This window comes from Glycine max, chromosome 6, assembly GCF_000004515.6.
Source record: "Glycine max cultivar Williams 82 chromosome 6, Glycine_max_v4.0, whole genome shotgun sequence".
In the NCBI taxonomy this organism is placed as follows: Eukaryota; Viridiplantae; Streptophyta; class Magnoliopsida; order Fabales; family Fabaceae; genus Glycine; species Glycine max.
In genome coordinates this window covers 9,120,404-9,142,851 of record NC_038242.2, presented here as the reverse complement: position 1 = coordinate 9,142,851, position 22,448 = coordinate 9,120,404, and the positions used below count along the sequence as shown (strand labels likewise).

Here is a 22,448-nt window from a genome sequence, read left to right as displayed (position 1 = left end):
CAGAAAATACTTGGGTTGTCTTGTGCGCGACCCAGGTGTAATTCTCATTCACGTGTTGTTGTTTCCCTTCCAATACCAAAATTAAAGACAAAAGAAAGAAACCTGATAGTTGATGAATGATCATGGAAATGGATGAGACATGTCCAGACTCACCTTGTGTCTGTGTGTGCTGGGGGGCTTCATGCCCGTGTGTTAAGTTTTTGCTGAGATGTAAATTAAAGAAATAGAAGAAACAGAAATTAAAAAAAAATCATAATATATATATATATATATATATATATATATAATAAAGTGATAACTTCTGTTGCTTTGATTGTATGTTGAAATAACAAATAAAATTTTATAATATAATAAAGAAATTTCTACACAGGCTAATTATAATAAATATCTCACTTTTCCTCGCAGATTTATTTCTAATCTGAAAAGGATATTTGAAGGTGAGTCCTACCAATAGATACTCTTTCTTCCCTGTTCTAAACAAAAGAAGATACTTTGTGAATAATAATAAAAAAAACTCTAAAATTAGGTATTCTTCCTTCCTATTATCTTTCTTTCCAAATTTCATCCCACCAAAAGAACCTAAAAACATGGGATGTAATTTTGAACTTTTCCTATGAAAAACAAACGAATCAAACTTCAAATTAGTCTAATATAATCGAGTGAGATAGAATAATTCATTTTTTATTGAACCCCTTTTTTTTCTTCTGAGTTAAATTTTTTTAGAGAGAGACTTTAACTCATTACTTTAGCAACTAAGCTCGTGGAAATTTTTCTACCACTAAAATAAATAGATAAAAAACTTAAAAGGAATTGAATAAAATTATAAATAAAATAAATTTCAATAATAATCATAAAATATATTTCATCCGTCATAAAATAAATGTTATACTTGAAAAACAATTGTCCCAAAACGAGTGTTATGATAATTTTTTAATATAGTATTAATTGTTTTTTAATAATAATCCTAAAAATGTTATTTTAACTTTTCAATATAATATTAATAAAGTATGTTTTATAAAATTATTATTCTTTTAATTATTTATTACTTTTCTTTCTCTGTGTAAAACAATTGAATACTCATCATTATTATCATATAGGGGGGAGCTGGGATATTCACAAAAAATAGGGGGGGAGCTGGGATGGTTGAAGAAATTAGTTTCTCAACAAATAATGTCGGGATACTCTAAGAAACCCAACAAATAAAAAAAAAAGAATTGAAGTGAATTAGTTTATTAATAGGGATAGTGCTAAATTATCAGGCATAGTTTAAGATTCTATGAGCATATAGTATATTGTCAAGTCATTTTTCTTTTGGTTTAAATTTTTTTTTTTGGTTCATGCAGTTTAGCATTTTTTTTCACTTTGATTTTTGTAAAATTTTATTTTTTATTTTAGTTCTTATAAAATATGTTTATCTTTTTTGTCCTTAATATATTTTATGTAGTGCTTTAAACGGTGAAAAAATATTATCTAAAACGTGTTAAGAATGAAAAGCAAAACAAACATATTTTATAAAAATTAAAATGAGAAAAAAATTACAAGAAAATAAAAAAATGCTAAATTGCAAGAATGGAAAAAGGTATTTAAATATTTTCTTTTCTAAATATAGCAATTGTCAGCCTTAGTTTAAGGTTCTATATAGGTATACCAACAAAATTACAGCAATTATAAACAAATGATAATTTTTATTCTTCATCCCATTTAACCTAGTCGACTAAATAATTTTGTCAGTCAAAAGAGCCTGTCATTCAAATGTGAAATATATTTGAAAAAGGTTGCATGTCTCTGAGTGAAAATGTACTGATATTAACGTATGGTTCATAAAATAAATTATACTTGCCTCTCAAGCTTTAGTGCATTACAAGTGAGTCTACAGCAACGATTATTATAACTTTTTTTTTTCGGGGGTTGGGTGGAAGAACTTACTGTTTCAATCAAGAAATAAGAAAATACCATACCTGTTAGTATGATTAAAAAGAAGAAAGAAACAATGACACCGATTACCAAATATAAAATGTGGTAAAGCAATGCACCAAAAAAACAGAGTAATAAAATGATCATATGATGGGTTGGTATGGTGATAAAATACTTAAGCAACATGCTATGCCTATCGGTAAGGATGGTTGTACTTCAGCAGGCTCATGGTGAGAACCGTATGTAACCGTGATTGAGAAGTTAAAATTAAATAAAGCTGTGCTTACGAATTTAACAATCGGTTTGATTTAGTATGTGTTTCTTCATGGTTGATTGGCCACCTTGTTTTCACTCAAGTCTGCAACTTGAATGCCAAATTATACCTCTTGCAAGGTTTGATATCATAAGACGATCTAACAACATATTCTATTTATGTGTATAATATAATTTGGAATAATAAAAGCTGACAAAAAAATTTAGTATTGTCTCCGTAATTCTCAAATGTTCGTTATGATAATTTTCTCAATTTCTATTTGATTTGGAGTGCTACTTGTTTATCCTTCACACCCTTTGGGTCATCGAGTTATTAGTAAATTAGATTTTTGGGCTGATGTATGTTTTTATTGACCAATTTGGACCTAAGACATTGGTCCAGAACATATAATTTTAAAATCTATAAAAAAATATATGAATTATTTAATTATGTAATCATTGAGTAAGTTTCAAAATATGGTACAAAATAAAAGGTTACAATTTAATAGTTAAATTGATAAACAAAAATACATACTATACACACAAGTAATTAATTGAATAGTGCAAGATTTTTATTAAATAATTTTATATTAAAAAATGTATGTAGAGATTAAAAGTTGCTATCACTGATCAAATTCTTAAAATTTTAAATCATGCCTTGTGTCAATTGGAAAATTTGACAAAAATTAACAAAATTGTTTCACATTTCTTAATAAATTTCAAATTCTTTAAGATAAATAATCTAAGGTATAGTATTCAATATCTTTTGAGGTTTTGGTGTGTTTATCAACCGAAAAAATAACATTTAATGGTAAGCTATAATCTATACTTACAAAATTTTGTTATTTCTTTGAGCTTTTCCCATCCCATGTATAATTTCTCGTTCCAGTAGCTGACTTGCATCACCAGGCAATTGCAGAGTGGTCACAGTATGAAATAGAGATAAAGTGAGTTAATCAAATTAAATTAACGGTAGTTTTCTGTAGTCTCCTAAATTTCGCAGTCACTATTATACCCTTTATTGGTGCAAAAAACAGAACCAACTTGTCCATCATGCTTAACACCACAAATTAAATCAATTGCCACTGGGAGAAAAGGATACAGGCTAGGTTGGTTGAATTGATGTAAGTTCCTGTTAAGATTTTAGCATGTATTGGTCTTGAAAAGGGCATCATTTTATTTTCTTAATCTTTTTGAAAAAATGTAAATTATATTAAATGTGAAATGATATAACAATAAACAGGACATATCCTGCCGTTAGAGAAAAACAAAAATCTTCTTAATACAAGAAGACCTAGATCAAGATGTTAAAACAAATGCAACAGGTGCGTTTGTCTATGCATAAGAAATTTAATCTTACTAATAACTTTTATTACAAAAAATTGATAATCTTCAAAAATCAGTTTGTTCCTAGACAGCCAAATACAGTAGATTATAATTGCTATAGTTAGGCAACGAAATTTTCCGTAAACATTTGATTTCGATCTGTCCCTAATTAAAGAGTGATGCTAATAATAGTTATACGACACTAATTACAATTAATTGACGCTCGGCCATATTTTTCAATTTTCATACCCAAAAAAATCACAAGATATCTCATAGGTACTAGGTAGCATAGACGAATCACATGGAATATTTCACAATTGTGAAAAGTTCCTATTGATGTGCCTTACTTTGCCAAACTTGGGCAGCCACATTTATTACTCAATTTTTTTTTCAATAAGATCGTGAATTCGTGATACGTCCGATTAGTCTAGCCACATATTTAATAAAAGTTAAATTAATTAAATGTTAAATAGGGACTGAATCATTTACTCGTTTAGCCCATATGTGATTTTGATGAGTTATTGAACACTTGTACTCATGTCATGTTCATGTGAACTATGGTGAGTTTTGTAGACCTTGTCATGTAATTTCTAAGATGATAAGTTTAACAAATACAAAGACATTCTCCTCTTGTACATTTTGTAATTGTCCATTGAGATCACCATGCGAATTCATTTTCCTTTTTTTTTTTTTTCCCTATAACTCAATCTTTACATAACTCTTGTAGTACATGTCATATTTCAAGATTAAAGATTTTTTTAATCAAATTTTTAGCACATGTAGCAATAGAATATATTTGACTGCTGTGTCAAATACAAGGGGAACGGCCGTTGACGCAGACCCTCCGAACCGTTTTAGAAGCAGTGCTATGAATCCAGCTGCAGGCAAGGAAGTAGCAAAAACAAACTAGTGCTTAATTTTGTCCTTTTATTTTTTTTATTTGGAAAAAATGTAAATTATATTAAACCCAAAATGATACAATAATAAACGCGATATACCCGCAGTTAAAAAAAATCAAAAGTTTTCATTATACAGGAAGACCTATATCAAGATGGTAAAATAAATGCAATAGGTGCATTTATCAATACTTATAAGAAACTTAATCTTACTAATAATCTCTATTAAAAAAATTGATAATCTTCAAAAATTAACTTGTTCCTAGATATCCAGATTTAGACCTTTTACTTTTCTAGGAGGTTTGGGGGATATACATTTGGCTTATGCTGACTTCGTAAACTCCACCGAACAAAAAGTATACAACAAATATCGTGGAACTATGCTACGGCTAATTTGAAGGCATATGATTCAATGGAGGAGGTGTATCTTGTCACTTTTGGTAGCACAAAACGAGAGCAACCCAATTTTCCATAAATATATTATTATGTTCATAATTAATAAATTGTTATAACATTTTTTATAATTTGATTGTTACTTTTCTATTATATCACTCATCTTTTTCTATAATTTATCAGTTACCGTTTTGTAAGGATATCTTGATTGCTGTTTATGAAGTGTTTTTATAGTATAAAGAGAAAATTAAACCACCCCACAACAACTAAAATCCTCTAGGGGAAAATACATGATACTCATGGACTTAGAAAGATATTGAAATAAAAGATGGAAGAAAACTAAAGACATGAAAATAATTCTGTGTAGACAGCTCAAACTTTGCTGGCTAATCAGCTAATTAGTTAGCTTCCCATGTAGTGTGGGTGAAAGAGACCTAAAAATATCTACCAAATGCATCAATTTTTTACTGCTAACAGGAGGAAGTACATTTGATTTGATGTTTTGACAATTATCGTACGTGTAGTTTTTATGCGTGTATTTATAATAATAATTTTGCGTCCAATTAACTAGGGAAGGTCCTTCTGGTGGTAACTCTGTGTTGCTGCCACTTGTCAGTACTCTGTACACTTTCATTTATTTTCTTAAAAGTACGTTTATGGGTAATATTTTTAGCAATATTCTTAGTTGTAATTTATTATGTTAAAAAATTAATAAATTACAACTTTCATATATTACCCATATAATCACTCACGTGTCATATCAGTCGATATGATATAATTTCAACAACTTGTATGAAAGAGATGACATCTGGGTACTGATAAATTGAAAAGTTACCTTAATTACGAAAGAGGCTTTGGATCTCTAATCTAAACTACCCTTCCGAGATCCCTCCTATCATGCTTTTACTGTCAGTTCTCAAATCCCTATTGTCCGGTAGTTGGGTTGCCGTGTGAATATTTTGAATTGAAAAATATTAAACATTTTAAATATTTTAAGACATTAAATATATATAATATATATTTATTTTAATTTAATATTTTCTTCATAAAATATAAAAAATTAAATGTGAGAAAGATTTAGCATTATTCAAAAAGATTAATACACATTTCTAAAAATGACAAGTACGTATAAAGTATAATTCATATTTATTTTATTAGTTTCGGTAACATATTTTTTAAAAGCATTATTAAACATGAAAGTAAAATGTAAAATGTAAAATGTTAGTAAAATTTATTGTTTTATTTGTTTTATAGCCTGTAATAAAAAAAATTGTTAACGCATAAATTTCAATTTTAGGAAATATAGTATAACTTGTTCCGGAGATGGAAAATAACATTGTAATTATAGTAAAAAAAATAAAAGACGGTGTTTTCTGTTATTATCCCTGCTGGATTTTAAATTTTTTTGGGCTGGTTTAACTCCTTTTATATCACATTAAAAAAAAATTAAAGAACAATATTACAAAGATATAACTTTTCTACCAAGGATAACATAATTTAATTCTTTAAACATATAAAGAGAGGTTTATTATCATTACCTGCTTATAGAAAATTTTTATAATAAGAAGCTAAAAGCAAAATTCACTTTAATAATGTTTTGTCTTGAGATTAATTTCATAACTTTTGATTATGAGATAACTTTTTTTTTTTAAAAAAATAATATATATTTTTTCTAAACAGAATATTATGGGAATATGATATGAATCATATAATTTATTCTTAAAATATATCAAATTATTATTTTTCTTTAAAATAATTACAAATGCTTTAGATTCTCATCGAAGGAGTTCATGATACATGTGGATAAAGATAGACTTTGAGTATTTAATTAACTAAATAAATTAAGTATATTTTTTAGCAGTCTTTTTACATGATTGGTATATATAAAAGAGTAAATTACACTTTCTTAAAAAAAAAGAGTAAATTACACTTTCTTAAAAAAAAGTAAATTACACCAATACATATTAAGACTTTTTGAGATTATGCATGACCTCATGACTTTTTAATATTTACAACAATTCCCTTCTAGAGACGTATAGTGTTGTGTGTTGTTTATTATGTAACATAGGCTGTCACTATGACACTATATAGAGAGAGAGAGGAAAGTTGGTATAATGTGTTTCATGAGTGGGTATTAATATAAGCTAGTTTGATTGAAATTGAATTTGAATATCTTGAATAATATTTTAAATTTGATTCTTATAGATATAAAAGATGTAATCAAAAAGAAAAAAGTTCATTGAAGGTGGTATGACAAAGTCTTTCTAGAAAGTAAATACTATTCAGAGAAAAAAAAACATATTTTGTGAACTTTTTAAAAGGTTAGAGAAATTTCGTGAAATCTCATGAAATGCTGGTGTAATTTATTATAAAGATGTAACTTATTTTAATTAAAACTAAATTAACGTTATCAAGAATTTATTAAAATAAATTAAATTCATAGAATATTATCTATATCTAAATATTAAATATTTGTTTGTTTTAAGTCAATTTTGCATTTCGAGACATGTTCATCGTAATTCTACAAACACAAAGTTTTGATGCCAAACGTAATTCAACGGATTCTCAAACAGTCTAAAAATATGTTTGGATATCCGTTAAAAGTTAGTTCAACGAAAAAAAACATATTTCCTAGACATTAACTTAGAAGTAACAGAACGTTTTTACAAGCACGCACTAAACAGTTGATGAAACCTTATAAATTTATTAATCTCAGCATGAAGTAGCATATATTGTAATTGTCAGCTTGGTTATACGTTAAAGAAAGAAAACGAGTATCACCGTGAAGCATTTTTTGAAGTAACATCTGCGTCCGTTTTTTTAAATTTAACGTAATTTTATAGTTAAGTAAACGGGGGTCAATCAAATTCAATTCAAGCATATGTTTGGACAGACTGTAAATGCATAAAATTACGATTTGATTTGTGAAGAATATATAAAAATTGCATCTGCTAGTTCTGATCATGAGAAAGATGCGCATAACAATTCATTCAAACACATGACTAAATATTACTATCAATAAAAAAAATAATTGTCTACGCGATCTCAATGGTGAAGTTTGTTTTTTAATTTTTCTGTTAGAAAAAAGTTTGTTTTTTTTTGTCAGATTTGAAGTTCAATTTTTGCCGCAAAATATTTTTTCTTAAGGAATATAAGTACAGATATAAAATAATCGAAAAACGAAAAACAATAACCCATCCCAGGCAAGTATATACATCGTAATTTGGATGGAAGAGTAAATGCCAACTTTTTTTATATGATATTAGAACCTTGCTTCAGTAGAAGTTAGTTTCACTGTTCCCGACAAGAATATTAACCAAACATGCCGTAGCATTTTTCCACAATAAATCGATCCGGTTGTAATTTGCGATTACATTGTTTCCTTATAATTTCTAAATTACATCCTTCTAATGTATTTAGTGTCATGTATAGTTATTTATAAGTTAATTTATTTTTTAACGATTATAGTTATTTATGCCTAAAAATTAATGTGTATTTTAATCCAGTTTATTTTAATATAAAAGACTTTTTTCAGAGATAATTTTTCTCCTCCTAATGTATTTAGTGTCATGTATAGTTAATTTTAAATTTCTAATATTAACTTTAAATAATAGAGAATGAAACAAAAAATATTTAGGGTCATATTTTTTTTATAAATTACATATATTGATACAGATAATCTTACTCAGGTCAAATAAAATTATTATAACTAACAAAATTCTCTTTTTAAATATTTATGTAACAATTACATTTATAAATTGAAAAAACATCTAAAATTAATTATTAATGAAGCTTACATTTTTAGATAGAGAGAGAATATACTTGAAAAGGCATATCATAATCGCCATTTTCGTTGAGGTTTTCTTATCTTAAGATTGATTAAAATATAGCACATTCTATATTGATTTTTTATTATTAATAATTTAATAGTACCATTACCCTTTTTTGAACATAACAGCATTAATATTATTAATTTAAATATAATTTAACAATAAGATAATATTGATTTTATGTTATAAAAGATAAGTCACTTTTAATAATTACAAATCCAAACATGATTTTATTTAAGAATCTAGATTATAGACTGTAAATTAATTATTCCATATTTTAAATAAAGCACTATCTAATTTAGTTATGATTCAGTCACACAATTTATTAATTTAATTAATTAATTAATAAAAACAACACGTAGAATAATATTTAAAACATTAATATCGCCAACTCGTTCATTAATGTAACACAATACAGGGAAACAATTAATTAAGAATATCCGACAAGATTTTGTTAACAGTTAACTTTAAGACAATAATTGATGGATTAAGGTTAAAGATATTTTTTAAAAAACATAACATTCAATGTTATAAACACATTTTTAACATAACTAATAAATTTCTTCATATAATACTGACAAAAAAAGAAAAAAAATACATAATGTTCAACGATTGATTAAAATTAATTAGTTTGTACATAAGTTAAAATAATTTTCAAAGAAACTAACAATAAATTAGCTTATACATAAATGTGAAAAGATTATTTTATTTTACTTGCTTATAAATATTTGTGGAAAATTTAATTTCAACAGAGCTTGTATTTTTTAGAATAAAATATTATTGTCCATCATTATTTTTATAGGTAGGAATTAAACATAATATAAAAAAAATTAACACTCACGTTTTAGTTAAAGTAACACTTTAAAACATTGATTAATAAATAATAATAATCTGAATGAAACTTGCAATTTGCATCCAAACAAGGAATTGAATTAATTAGTACTGCAGTAATTACTTATTTAGAAAGTAGTATTGAAAAAGTGGGGGAATGTTGATGGAGAGGCAGATCTTGAATTGTGACCGAATTGACCCCGAAGCTGGGAGGTGGGAATAGCGTGGGACCGACGAAGCAAAGCAGATAGAAACATAAAATTTCCATGGCGTGACGGGGGAGAGAGCCAAATCGAACTGAAACGTTTCGAAATTCATTTTTTTTTTCTAACATACTTAAAGAGAGAGAGAGAGAGAGAGAGAGGGGAGGGTTGCAAATTCCATGAGAGCAGAAGAGGTGCCTCTTACTCGTCTCGTCTTTCACCGTTACGAGTGAGTTCGACCCCTCCTCTTGCTCTTCCTTCTCTTCTCTTCTCTTCTCTTCTCATATCAAAGCAATAACCCTAGAACATGGAAGAGAGCTTCGTTTTCCAGTGGAGCGTCATCAGATCTCTCTTGTCCATCCTTCAGTGGTGGGCGTTCAATGTCACCGTCATCATCGTCAACAAGTGGATCTTCCAGGTTCCTGTTTTCTCTTTCTCCTTCTCCTCCTCCTCCTTCTATTTTCAATTTCGAAATAATCACCAATTCGCCTTTTGTTTTCTAATTCGCGAGATTTGTTTTTCTGTTTACGTTGATAATTTGTGTGATGTCGTGGGTTTTGTTAGATTCCGCCGTTACTATGCTCGACACTGATGCTTCGTGTGTAATGAAATAGTCCGAGTGTGGTTTCAGAATACAACTGCCGTGGATTACTGTTTTTTTTGGAGTATTTGTGTTGATTGCTATTTTCGGCGTTGCGTTTTGATTTGTAGAATTTTGGTTGTTTGACGAAACCTTTATTGTGCGTTTCGATCGAGTTGTTTTGTGTTTGAAATGGCGTGTGAAATTGATGATGAAAGTGATTCTTCTCTCAAAATTAATCAAAAATCAAACGTGATTCCATTCCCAGCCGGTTCACTGGGCTAGGTTGCAATTCCAAATTCGTGTTTCGTTACTGATCTGCGTACTCTCAGTTACTTCTAACACGCACGTTGTAGGTTTCTCTTAAATTCTCAAGTTATTGGTCTGGATTTGATTTTCTCTTTGGCCGAGATTTAAATCCATATGTTCTTATTTTTCGTGCATTTGAGCTGAATTGCTTGTTAACCATTGCAAAATCCTTCTGTGTTTAAATCTTGGATTGTGTTGTATGAATTTAAACAGCTGAACTAAAACGTGTAAAATCTTATAACTCTCATTTAACTTTCCTACTGTATAACATATCTTAGTTGATTTTAAAATGAATTAAAATTAATCGTAACAGGTGGTAGGTGATTAATTTGTGAACAGTATTTGTGGCTCTAAAGCTTCTAGAAGTGTATCTTTTTTTTTTCCCATGGAGATCGGGCTTTCTCCTGGTGTATATATTGTACAAGATTCAATTATGTTTTTTGCTGGTCAGAAAAGGTGTGATGGTTTTCTTAGGTTTTATCCCTGGTTCTCAGAACTCCATTTGGAAGGGAGTAATTTTTAAATATTCATTTCATGATGAGTGATGACATTGATGTGTAGATTTTTTTTTTTCTTTTTTATGTGGAGTAAATGATTGTGATCTCCAGATTGTTTAGATCTTCTATGTTTGTGTTCCATCTATAATGAAGAAAATATCTGACAATCTTTACAACTTATTGCACAATCCATATCTGTGTATTTAGCATTCATTCTTACTCACCTTTGTTACTCAATCATCAATTCATCATATTATAAACTTGTATGGATTATATAGCAAACACTAACATTTTTTTTTTTGTTACAGAAATTGGATTTCAAGTTTCCCCTATCAGTTTCCTGTGTCCACTTTATCTGTTCATCCATTGGAGCTTATGTGGTAATTAAGTTGCTGAAGCTTAAACCACTGATAACTGTTGACCCTGAAGATCGCTGGAGAAGAATCTTTCCAATGTCATTTGTGTTCTGTATTAACATAGTTCTGGGGAATGTGAGCCTACGATACATTCCAGTTTCTTTTATGCAGACAATAAAATCATTCACACCTGCCACCACAGGTAGGTTTATTAATCGGTGTTAACATTTCTGCCACATATTTGCTACCTGCTTTATATTGAGACTTGAGGATATTTACATCTGATATTGGTGAACTGGCACAGTTGTTTTGCAATGGCTAGTGTGGAGGAAGTATTTTGACTGGCGTATTTGGGCTTCTCTTGTACCTATTGTTGGAGGGATTCTTCTCACATCTGTAACAGAGCTTAGTTTTAATATGTTTGGATTCTGTGCTGCCTTATTTGGCTGTTTGGCTACATCTACAAAGACTATTCTTGCAGAATCTCTTCTGCATGGATACAAATTTGACAGGTACCATCTTTTTTTATGGTTCCATTCCCTTTGTTGTTATTATCTTTGTATTTCTTTTTTTCCTTTCTCCATTTTTTCGTCTTTCTGGACTTCCCAGTAGACTTTCCACTTCCTAGTTATTTCCATGCCTGTAATACCTATTTGTTGTGGAACATAAGTTTTATCTCATTCATTGCAGTTTTTATTAACTTTTTCTCCAATGTAGAGCTAGAAAGTATTCTGTAATTGAGCTTCCAAAAGAAGCAATTATATATAGAGTATGAAAATCTTCATTGTTGTAGGCTTTTAGCTAAGCGGTATGCCTTAGCATGTATGGAAGCATTTCTGACCAGTATCCATTATGACACCAAGTTTACAACGATGTTTCTTGAGTTACTTTGTATTTGTTTGCTTCAAAAGAAACAGAAAAATGTTGTCACTGGCAAACTGGTGATATTTTATTTTTTGGGGTATTTGAAAGTTTAGAGGCTTTAAGTGCTTTCTTTCTAGTTTAAGAGATGGAAATGCCTAATCAAGTGGCCAAGAATCATCGATTTCGGAGGGAAAATGAATTTAGGAAGGATCCGATCCCAAGTGACATTGAATCAGTTGGGGGTATAAGCGCTGCTATTTCAGCAGTTGGTGTTGGAGGACTGAATGCCAGTCGAAAGGCGCATCTATGACTTAATACCTATTCATATTCCAAGGTTGGGGGCATGCCTCAAGACTCTGTAAGGGCTTTACAGTGGTACTTGTAGGTGACCTACTGATGAAAGTGTGCACCAACAGGAATAGCACCCAATACGTTTTTTTTTTGTCAATGTCATTTGATCTTGTTATTCCTTGTATCTTGGCTATGCTATACTTTGTTCTACTGGGTTCTTGTCTTGGTTTCTCTGAATTGCTTTGCCATGACTTTTATGCAGTACACATGCTAACTTTTATTTTCATGTATCTCAGCATAAACACAGTTTATTACATGGCACCTTTTGCAACCATGATCTTGGCGGTTCCTGCCATGTTACTTGAAGGCAATGGAATCCTTGAATGGTTAAATACTCATCCATATCCTTGGTCGGCTCTCATCATTATTTTTAGCTCCGGGGTGTTGGCTTTCTGTCTTAACTTCTCCATTTTTTATGTGATTCACTCCACCACTGCTGTAACATTTAATGTTGCCGGAAATCTTAAGGTGAGAACTACCCTGCATAGTGCTTCAACCATCATGAAAGGCAATTGGTTCAATTATTGTATTTTTAGAAACTGCCCATTTTTTTTCCTACAAGAGATGCCTTTCTCCCCTCTTGCATTTTGTTTCATCTTGATTTAACACTTGCTTTCTAGTTTCATTGAATTTATTTATTAATATTCATTCTTCGACTTTGCATATTAGTCACCAATGGCCTGTTTGTGTTGTTAGGGTGGCATAGTTGGTTTTGTTAATGGTGAAACAGAACTATGATATATTAAATCATACTCCCTCAATTTCATTTTATTTGTGACTTTTGGAATATTTTTGTGTCTCAATTTTTTTTATCACTTGGAATATAAAAAAAGTATTAATTACTTTTTTTCAATAATACCCTTATTTATTGATATTTTTTCACCTACAATAACACTCATTAGTTCTTTTCACTGTCTATAATGAATAACAGCATTTTAGTTAAACAACATTGTTTTGTTATGGTGATTGATATAATGAATCATTTTCTTAGGATGTACTTATGCATTAAGACAAACAAAATGAGACGGAAGAATGAATTAATCAGAATCATATTTTTTGTGCAGGTTGCAGTTGCCGTCCTTGTTTCTTGGCTGATATTTAGGAACCCAATTTCGTATTTAAATTCTGTTGGATGTGCCGTGACTCTTGTGGGATGTACATTCTATGGTTATGTGAGGCACAAACTCTCCCAACAGCCACAAATCCCAGGAACTCCTCGGACACCCAGGACTCCCAGGACCCCTCGTAGTAAAATGGAGTTGCTTCCTCTTGTAAATGATAAATTAGAAGATAAGGTCTAGTTCATTTAGCTACATGAGGTTTTAAGCCTTTTGAAGGCAGTAATAGCGATAGGTACAAATACATTAAAATAACTTCGGTTATTTATTGTTAGATTACCCCCGAAATCTTTAATACAAGTTTTTTTTTTGTTAATTCTCTTTTTCTATTTATCCCCTCTAGCGTAGAGTGCTTTTTTGTCTCCATTTGGCTTTCTATATTCCCCGTTTGATTGTATGCACTGTAAACACGGACGATTATTGTTAATTTATTGTTATTTTTGAAAGTGCAAAACGAATTCCTATAACAATAATTTTGACAGATTAACGTTTATTGACAAAATTGTCTGTTCCTATTTAAACGCGAACAGTTGGTGGAATTGTCTACTAGTGATTCGACTGCATGTAATTTTACAATACAGGGAGATTTTAACGTTATGCTGGAAATTAATGCTCACTGACAATGACTTTTTACTAGCTCTATAACAGAACCTACTAATGAAAGAAATGATGTATTGTTCACAAGCATGGACAATTTGATTATTTTACTCATAGTGACATTAGTACACGATATAGTTAGAACTAGTTACAGAGTGATATAGATTATAGATGACGATGCAAATACTAAGGTTAGTTTTACCATTTCCCCATTTATCCCTTCGAAGGTCTAAACTAGCAGCAACTAAACTTTTCAATCTAAGCCAAAAGCCAGAAGTTCTTCTGCCACCTAGTGCTGATAAGGTATCCATTCGTGCCCTGGCTTCTCTTCCTCACTCCAATTGTCAAGCACTCTGCTTTATTGATGCAGAACTCCACAAACTCCTCTGTACTACTGCTTCCGTTGCTTCCACAAAGACTGCAAAAATAGTGATTAACTTGTTAAATTGCAGACACTGAATCGCTTAAAAACTGAAATAGAGAAACAAGAAATTTTAAAAATTGATATCAGAGGTTGAAGGTTGCTGATTGCAGTTGTGTATAGATGACATGAAACTCACCAGCTAAAAAGAGAAGATGGCTTCTTTTGGCCCAGTACCAGGACAGAGACCTCCAGCTTCTTTACTTGGCTCATTACAGTTGCCAGTTTTGGCCCTTGGATTACGAGCGCTTCCACTTCCACCTATGTCAGACCATATAACCTTATCAGTAACTCTCTTTTTTCAGAACAGCATAGGAAGAACCGTGAAAAGAAAAGGCTGAAGCATCTGAATAGCTCTCATGATTTCTCTCTGAAAAGTGAGAATGAAAGGGGGACTAATGCAAGAAGCCAAGACCGTTTGCCATCCAAAGAAAAAAAAAAGCTGGAAAAGAATTAATAGCAAAAGAAACATTGTTAAAAGTAAAAAAAAAAAAAAAAAAAAAAGAAGGAGAGAGAGAGAGAGAGAGAGAAAGGGAATGGGAATGGATTTCCTACTCCAGTATTATTGAACATCATTGTAAAATCATAGAACTGTTTGAATCAAGATCTACCAAGCACAACGACTACATCATTGCATGAAAGGAAAGTGTAAGAAACACATGAATATCCTTGGCGCAAACATAACCAACTTACCCCTGGCTTGCAATCTTTGCAAAGAGACCCAAGATAATTAACAAGATAAGTGGAGCAAGAAGATTCAGGAGCCTTGTGAGGAGGCACAACGTGAAGCAGAGTCAAGGAATCACCCTTGTTAGCAACATGAGTGAGTGCCCATAACATTGCATGCTTGGAATGCGAAGTGTCATCAACCACCACCATCACCCTCTTCCTCCCCACATTCCCCTGCATCATGTTAAACCCTTCCATTAGATTCACACTTGTCTCACACCCTCCAAAGCTCACTCCCCAATCACCACCACTACTATTATATCTTCTCTCTTTCCAAGCCTCCTTTTTTGCACTTAACTGCCTCAAAAACGAAGCCGAAGAAGAAGAACTGAGCATTGAACAATGAACACTAGATTTATCCAACCACAACACAAGTGTACTATTATTATTACTAGAAAAAGTGGGGTGTAGGGTGCTAGAGTGTAGCAGAGGTTTTGTTTGACAGATTACTATAGCTAGGAAAACACACCTGCTAGTTCCTAGAGAGAGAGAGAAGAGAGAGAGGGTGATGTGTGGGGGGATACGTGATGCAAAATTTGCGAAGTTGGGGGCTTTTATTATTTTTTTGCAAAGATTAAAGTGCCACGGGAATCTGTGGTCTGTTTTGTGCATGATGCAAAAATAGGATCTTTTGTGAAATCTTTCTCATCTATTCCAGAATCTTTTGTACCATTGTAGTAATGCTTGTTTTGTCATGATAAATTGAATCGTTAAGTATTGTCTACGTAATAATAATACTAAAGAACATATTACCCATAACATATGATGGGTTGCCTCATGCCACATGATGTAAAGTGGTCCATCAAAAGACTTATCCTCAGCTCTCAATTCTATTAGTCAGTATATATAGATAGAATCGAGATTTTGGAGGCAAATTCTTGGATCTAAAATGCAATGTTTGCAACTTCACATACATATTGATACTGTATTGTAATCTTATTGTGAAAGAACTTTGATGCATAAAAAAATGTTTGTATATGGTTTTAAAACTTAATTATGATTAAGTTAATGAACAGTGCATCGAAGAATTACCCGTAAAAATTATGTTAAATACGAAAAAAGTACTGTATTACGTATTTCAAATTGACATTTATTATTTGAATGAACAATTCAAAGTAGCTCTCTCCTGAACTCTTACATTATTACTATTAGGAGGTGGATATAAATGCAACTCAGTTTAACCAAAGCAGTGTCCTCAATTTAGCTTGCCTGGGGAATAGTATGAGTGTATTTACTATTTATATTAAATTTCTTCTTTTTGTTGAGATTATAACTAGTTAGTTGTAGTCTTGTTTAGTAGTAGCTTGTATCTGAGAATATAAATACTTTGTAACACACACTTTACAAATTAATCATAATATTTTTTTCTTCTTTCATCTTCATTCTCTATTTTTCTCTCCTCTGTAACTGAATCCTAACCAACTCAACATGGTATCATCGACCTAACGATCCATTCCTTTTGCTTCCGCCACTATGCCACCGCGTATAGCACCACCGCCACCGGCGGATCCCTCTACTGATCCTACTAGTCCGTTCTTTGTTCATCCTAGCGACGGTCCCTCCTCCGTCAAGGTCACACCACTCCTCGATGGTTCCAACTACCATTCTTGGGCGAGGTCTCTGCGACGCGCTCTCGGAGCCAAACTCAAGTTCGAATTTCTTGACGGAACAATTCCGATGCCGGTTGATGCCTTCGATCCGTCGTTCCGAGCTTGGAATCGCTGCAATATGTTGATTCATAGCTGGATTCTCAACTCCGTTGAACCTTCCATTTCCCGATCCATCGTTTTCATGGATAACGCTTCCGATGTGTGGCTCGATCTGAAAGAGCGTTTCTCACAAGGTGATTTGGTTCGTGTTTCAGAAATTCAACAAGAGATTTACGCTCTCACTCAAGGTACTCGATCTGTAACTACTTTCTATTCTGATCTGAAAGCGCTTTGGGAAGAACTTGAAATTTACATGCCGATTCCAAATTGCACATGTCATCATCGTTGTTCTTGTGATGCGATGCGTCTTGCTCGTCGTCATCATCATACGCTTCATGTTATGCGTTTCTTGACTGGTTTAAACGATGAATTCAATGCGGTTAAATCTCAGATTCTTCTGATTGAACCTCTACCTTCTATCACCAAGATCTTTTCTATGGTGATTCAATTTGAACGTCAAAATTGTGTTCCTAATCTTGATGATTCAAAGGCTCTTGTTAATGCTTCAACTAGTAAGTCTCAAGGTTCTGCTAATGGAAGATCTAATTCTGGTTCCAAGCGCTACTGTACCTATTGTCATAAGACGAATCACTTTGTTGAGAATTGCTTTCAAAAGCATGGTGTTCCTCCTCACATGATGAAAAATCACTCTGGTTCTGCTCATCATTCTGCAGTTGATGGGGGAGAACGTGTTGAATCTTCAACTGCATCTCAGAACACCACAAGTGTCACCATGACTCCTTCACTTACTCAGGAACAATTAGATAAGCTTCTGCAGTTAATTCAACCTCCTTCTGTTAACCATTGTAATGCTTCTACTTCTAAACAGGTTTGCTCATTCAACACTGCTGGTCCTTCATCAGCAGATACGAAGGGTATGAAAATATCTCATTTTTTTTATTCTTCTATTTGTAATAATATTGCTCTTGATACCTGGATCATAGATTCAGGTGCTAGTCATCACATATGTGCCTCACTGCACTGGTTTCACTCTTATAGTGAAATCAATCCCATGATTATAAAATTACCAAATGGTAATCATGTCACCACTAAATATGCAGGCACAGTTGTGTTTTCCTCTTCTTTTAGTATCACCAATGTCCTATATGTTCCTACCTTTACAGTCAATTTGATTTCTGTCTCTCAATTATGTCACCATACACCTTATACACTCAATTTCACTGACACTATTTGTTCCATACAGGAGCAGAAATCACTGAAGATGATTGGTTTGGGTGAAAGCAGAGATGGCTTGTACTACTTGACTCAGACAAATAAGGAATGTGCTTCTTCCAACTACAACATTTCTTCCATTTTTTCCTCAGCAAATAATGTCCATATACCTGAAAATGCAATTTGGCATTTCAGGTTAGGTCACCTGTCTAGTTCTAGAATTGCTCTTTTACACTCTCAATTCCCCTTTATTGTAAATGATTCTAGTTCTGTGTGTGACATCTGTCACTTTGCTAAACACAGAAAATTACCTTTTGTACACAGTTATCATAAAGCAATAAAATGTTTTGATTTGATTCATTTTGACATATGGGGTCCCATCTCTATTAAATCTGTTCATAATCATGCTTATTTTCTTACTGCTGTTGATGACCATTCTAGATATACTTGGATAACCCTAATGAAAAATAAATCTGAAGCTAGACTTCATGTTCAAAACTTTATTCATTTTATTAAAACCCAATATAATCATTCTGTTAAATCCATTCGTACAGACAATGGTCCTGAGTTCCTTATGCCAGATTTCTATGCCTCCAAAGGTATATTACACCAGACTAGCTGTGTTGACTCTCCCCAGCAAAATGGCAGGGTTGAGAGAAAACATCAGCAAATTCTAAACATAGGTAGGGCTCTTCTTGTTCAGTCTAATCTCCCCAAGTCTTTTTGGTGTTATGCTGTTTCCCATGCTGTATACATCATGAATAGAGTCCCTGCACCAAATTTACAAAACAAATCTCCTTATACTTTATTGTATAATACTGCCCCTGATTTTGATACTCTCAAAGTGTTTGGTTCTCTAGTTTTTGCATCTACTTTACAATCACATAGAACCAAGTTAGACCTTAGAGCTAGAAAATGTGTTTTTCTAGGATATAAATCTGGTGTGAAAGGAGTTGTACTCCTTGATCTATTAAATAATTCCATATTCTTGTCTAGGGATGTGACTCACCATGAACACATTTTTCCCTATCAGTCCTCATCTCCCAAGACTCCTTGGGAGTATCATTCCATCAGTCCTACTCCAAATGACAGTGACATTACCTTAGATAGTGACATTTCCTTAGACATTAATGCTGAGCAGTCACCATCACCACCCCACTCATCTTTATCTCCTAATATTTCAAATGACACTGTCATTTCTGATACCTCTACCTCCACACCTCCACCTAAAGATCACAATGATTCTCCTCTATTACATTCCAAACCCATCAGACAAAGAAGGGCACCATTACATTTGTCTGACTATGTTTGTCACAATACATCTCCAACTTCACACGAATCTCTCACTTCAGGTACAAAGTCTAAATATCCCTTGTCTTCTTTTCATTCACTTACACTTTTGTCTCCTTCACACAAGGCATTTAGTATGTCAATCACACACTGCACTGAGCCTCAATCTTATGAGGAAGCTAGTAAGCATGAACACTGGGTAACAGCCATGAAGGAAGAATTAAATGCTTTGGCTAAAAATTGTACCTGGAAAATTGTTGAACTCCCACCTCATACTAAACCCATAGGATGTAAATGGGTTTATAAAGTCAAACACAAAGCAAATGGCCAAATAGAGAGATACAAAGCCAGATTAGTAGCCAAAGGCTACAATCAAGTAGAAGGGATTGACTATTTTGAGACCTTCTCCCCTGTGGCTAAGATTACCACTGTTAGGACTCTTTTGGCAGTAGCTGCCATAAAGAATTGGCACCTTCATCAACTGGATGTCAATAATGCTTTTCTTCATGGAGATCTTCAAGAAGATGTTTACATGAAAATACCAGATGGGGTAACTTGTGCCAAGCCTAATTCTGTTTGCAAGCTACAAAAGAGCTTGTATGGGTTGAAGCAAGCAAGTAGGAAGTGGTATGAAAAGCTGACTAATTTGCTTCTCAAAGAAGGTTACATACAATCAATTTCAGATTACTCCCTATTTACTCTCACCAAAGGAAATACTTTCACTGCACTGTTGGTATATGTAGATGACATCATTCTTGCAGGTGATTCAATTGATGAATTTGACAGGATCAAGAATGTTCTTGATTTAGCTTTCAAAATTAAAAATCTGGGTAAGTTGAAATACTTTCTTGGGCTTGAAGTTGCTCATTCTAGACTGGGTATTACCATCTCACAGAGGAAATATTGTCTGGATCTGCTTAAGGATTCAGGATTACTTGGGTGCAAACCTGCTAGCACACCTCTTGACACATCCATAAAGTTGCACAGTGCTGCAGGCACTCCTTATGCTGATATTTCAGGTTACAGGCGCATAGTTGGGAAGTTGTTGTATTTAAACACAACTAGGCCAGACATTGCTTTTGCAACACAACAACTTAGCCAGTTCATGCAAGCACCCACAAATGTTCATTTCAATGCAGCATGTAGAGTATTGAGGTATTTGAAGAACAACCCAGGCCAAGGTATTTTCTTTAGCAGAACTTCAGAAATGCAACTTATAGGTTATTCAGATGCTGATTGGGCAGGCTGTATGGATTCTAGAAAATCCATATCTGGATATTGTTTCTTCATAGGCAAATCTTTAGTGTCATGGCGTGCTAAAAAGCAAGCAACTGTGTCCAGATCATCTTCAGAAGCAGAGTACAGGGCTCTGTCTTCAGCTGCTTGTGAGTTGCAATGGCTGTTGTATCTTTTTGCAGATTTGAGAGTTCAGCTTACCAGAACTCCAACTCTTTACTGTGACAACCAAAGCGCAGTCCACATTGCCTCAAATCCGGTTTTTCACGAACGCACAAAACACTTGGAAATTGATTGCCATCTTGTGCGAGAGAAGCTTTTGAAGGGCACTCTAAAGCTACTACCAGTTTCAACAAGTGATCAAGTGGCAGATTTTCTCACCAAAGCATTGGCACCACCCAAATTTCATGATTTTGTCTCCAAGCTTAGCATGATCAACATCTACCATGATAAGCTTGAGGGAGGGTGTTGAGATTATAACTAGTTAGTTGTAGTCTTGTTTAGTAGTAGCTTGTATCTGAGAATATAAATACTTTGTAACACACACTTTACAAATTAATCATAATATTTTTTTCTTCTTTCATCTTCATTCTCTATTTTTCTCTCCTCTGTAACTGAATCCTAACCAACTCAACACTTTTTTACCAAAAATATTATTTTTTTGGAATTAAGAGTGATAAACATTTCTTTGAAAACGATTAGAAAAACAAGAATTCTATAATTGTGCCTATCTGTGGTGCTTTAACTCTGTACTAGGAGTAAAGTTGAAGATGGGGATGATTTTAAGCTTCAACCATTTGAGCAGGAAGCTTCAGTGGGATAACCTCACCTTCCAAAATAAAATCGATTGATTGTCTTAGAGATCCGAGCAAATAGGCAAGGGAAGTCATTAATGAAACAATTAAGTTTTGACATGAAGAAAATACTAGAGAAACATATAAAAATACCGACATGTAAGTACTAATTAAGGATTGGAAATGTGGTTGTATTTCTCCTGTTACCCAATAAATGAAATCCTAAGCATTACGAAATTGGTTTCTCTGTTCCTTTTCAAGCTATTCTCTATTTCTTTAAAACGACGTTTTTTTTAGAGTTATGTTAACATTTAAGACAACTCTCAAAAAAGATCATTTTGAAGGGACAACTTGAAGACACTTTGAAAAGGAACAAAAAAAAACCAAATTCAATATTTACTAGTATAATAAAACTCCAATATCACACTTTTGGCATTGATATAAGGAAGAATTGGATGATTTAAATTAGTACGGTATAATCAAACACAACTAAATGGGAGCATAAGAGGATATACAATGTATAAAATGAATTGTTTATTTTAATTTGGGTTTTATAATTCTATATATATTTAAATATTTTATATTAAAATAAGTGTTTACTATTTAAAAAATATATTATTTATAATAAAAAAATATTTCTTATATAAACAATCATGTCATCTACTTTTAAGAATAAAAAATTTAAATATTATTTAAAATTTAAACAAAAAATTTTATTAGAGATCCTCTGATAATACCCTTACAGTAAAAAAAAAAAATAGTAGACTAGTATTTTTTCA

At 32.2% G+C, this 22,448-nt stretch overlaps 2 protein-coding genes across 2 annotated transcripts; one reads left to right on the top strand and one right to left on the bottom strand.

The window, feature by feature from the left end:
* The first annotated feature begins 9,759 nt into the window (after positions 1-9,759).
* Positions 9,760-14,036, top strand: LOC100778350 (UDP-galactose transporter 1-like). Its single transcript, NM_001253288.1, is given in 5 exon segments — positions 9,760-10,063; positions 11,340-11,589; positions 11,692-11,899; positions 12,839-13,070; positions 13,667-14,036. Coding segments are annotated over 5 exon segments (1,038 nt in total). The 5' UTR covers positions 9,760-9,952; the 3' UTR covers positions 13,904-14,036.
* A 356-nt stretch (positions 14,037-14,392) lies between these two features.
* Positions 14,393-16,045, bottom strand: LOC100777817 (uncharacterized). The gene is made up of 3 exons (XM_003526580.5): positions 15,432-16,045; positions 14,878-14,999; positions 14,393-14,735 (listed from the first exon to the last, which is right to left on the bottom strand). Exons 1-3 carry the CDS (start codon positions 15,801-15,803, stop codon positions 14,576-14,578), a joined length of 654 nt encoding a protein of 217 aa, XP_003526628.3. The 5' UTR covers positions 15,804-16,045; the 3' UTR covers positions 14,393-14,575.
* Positions 16,046-22,448: the final 6,403 nt, after the last annotated feature.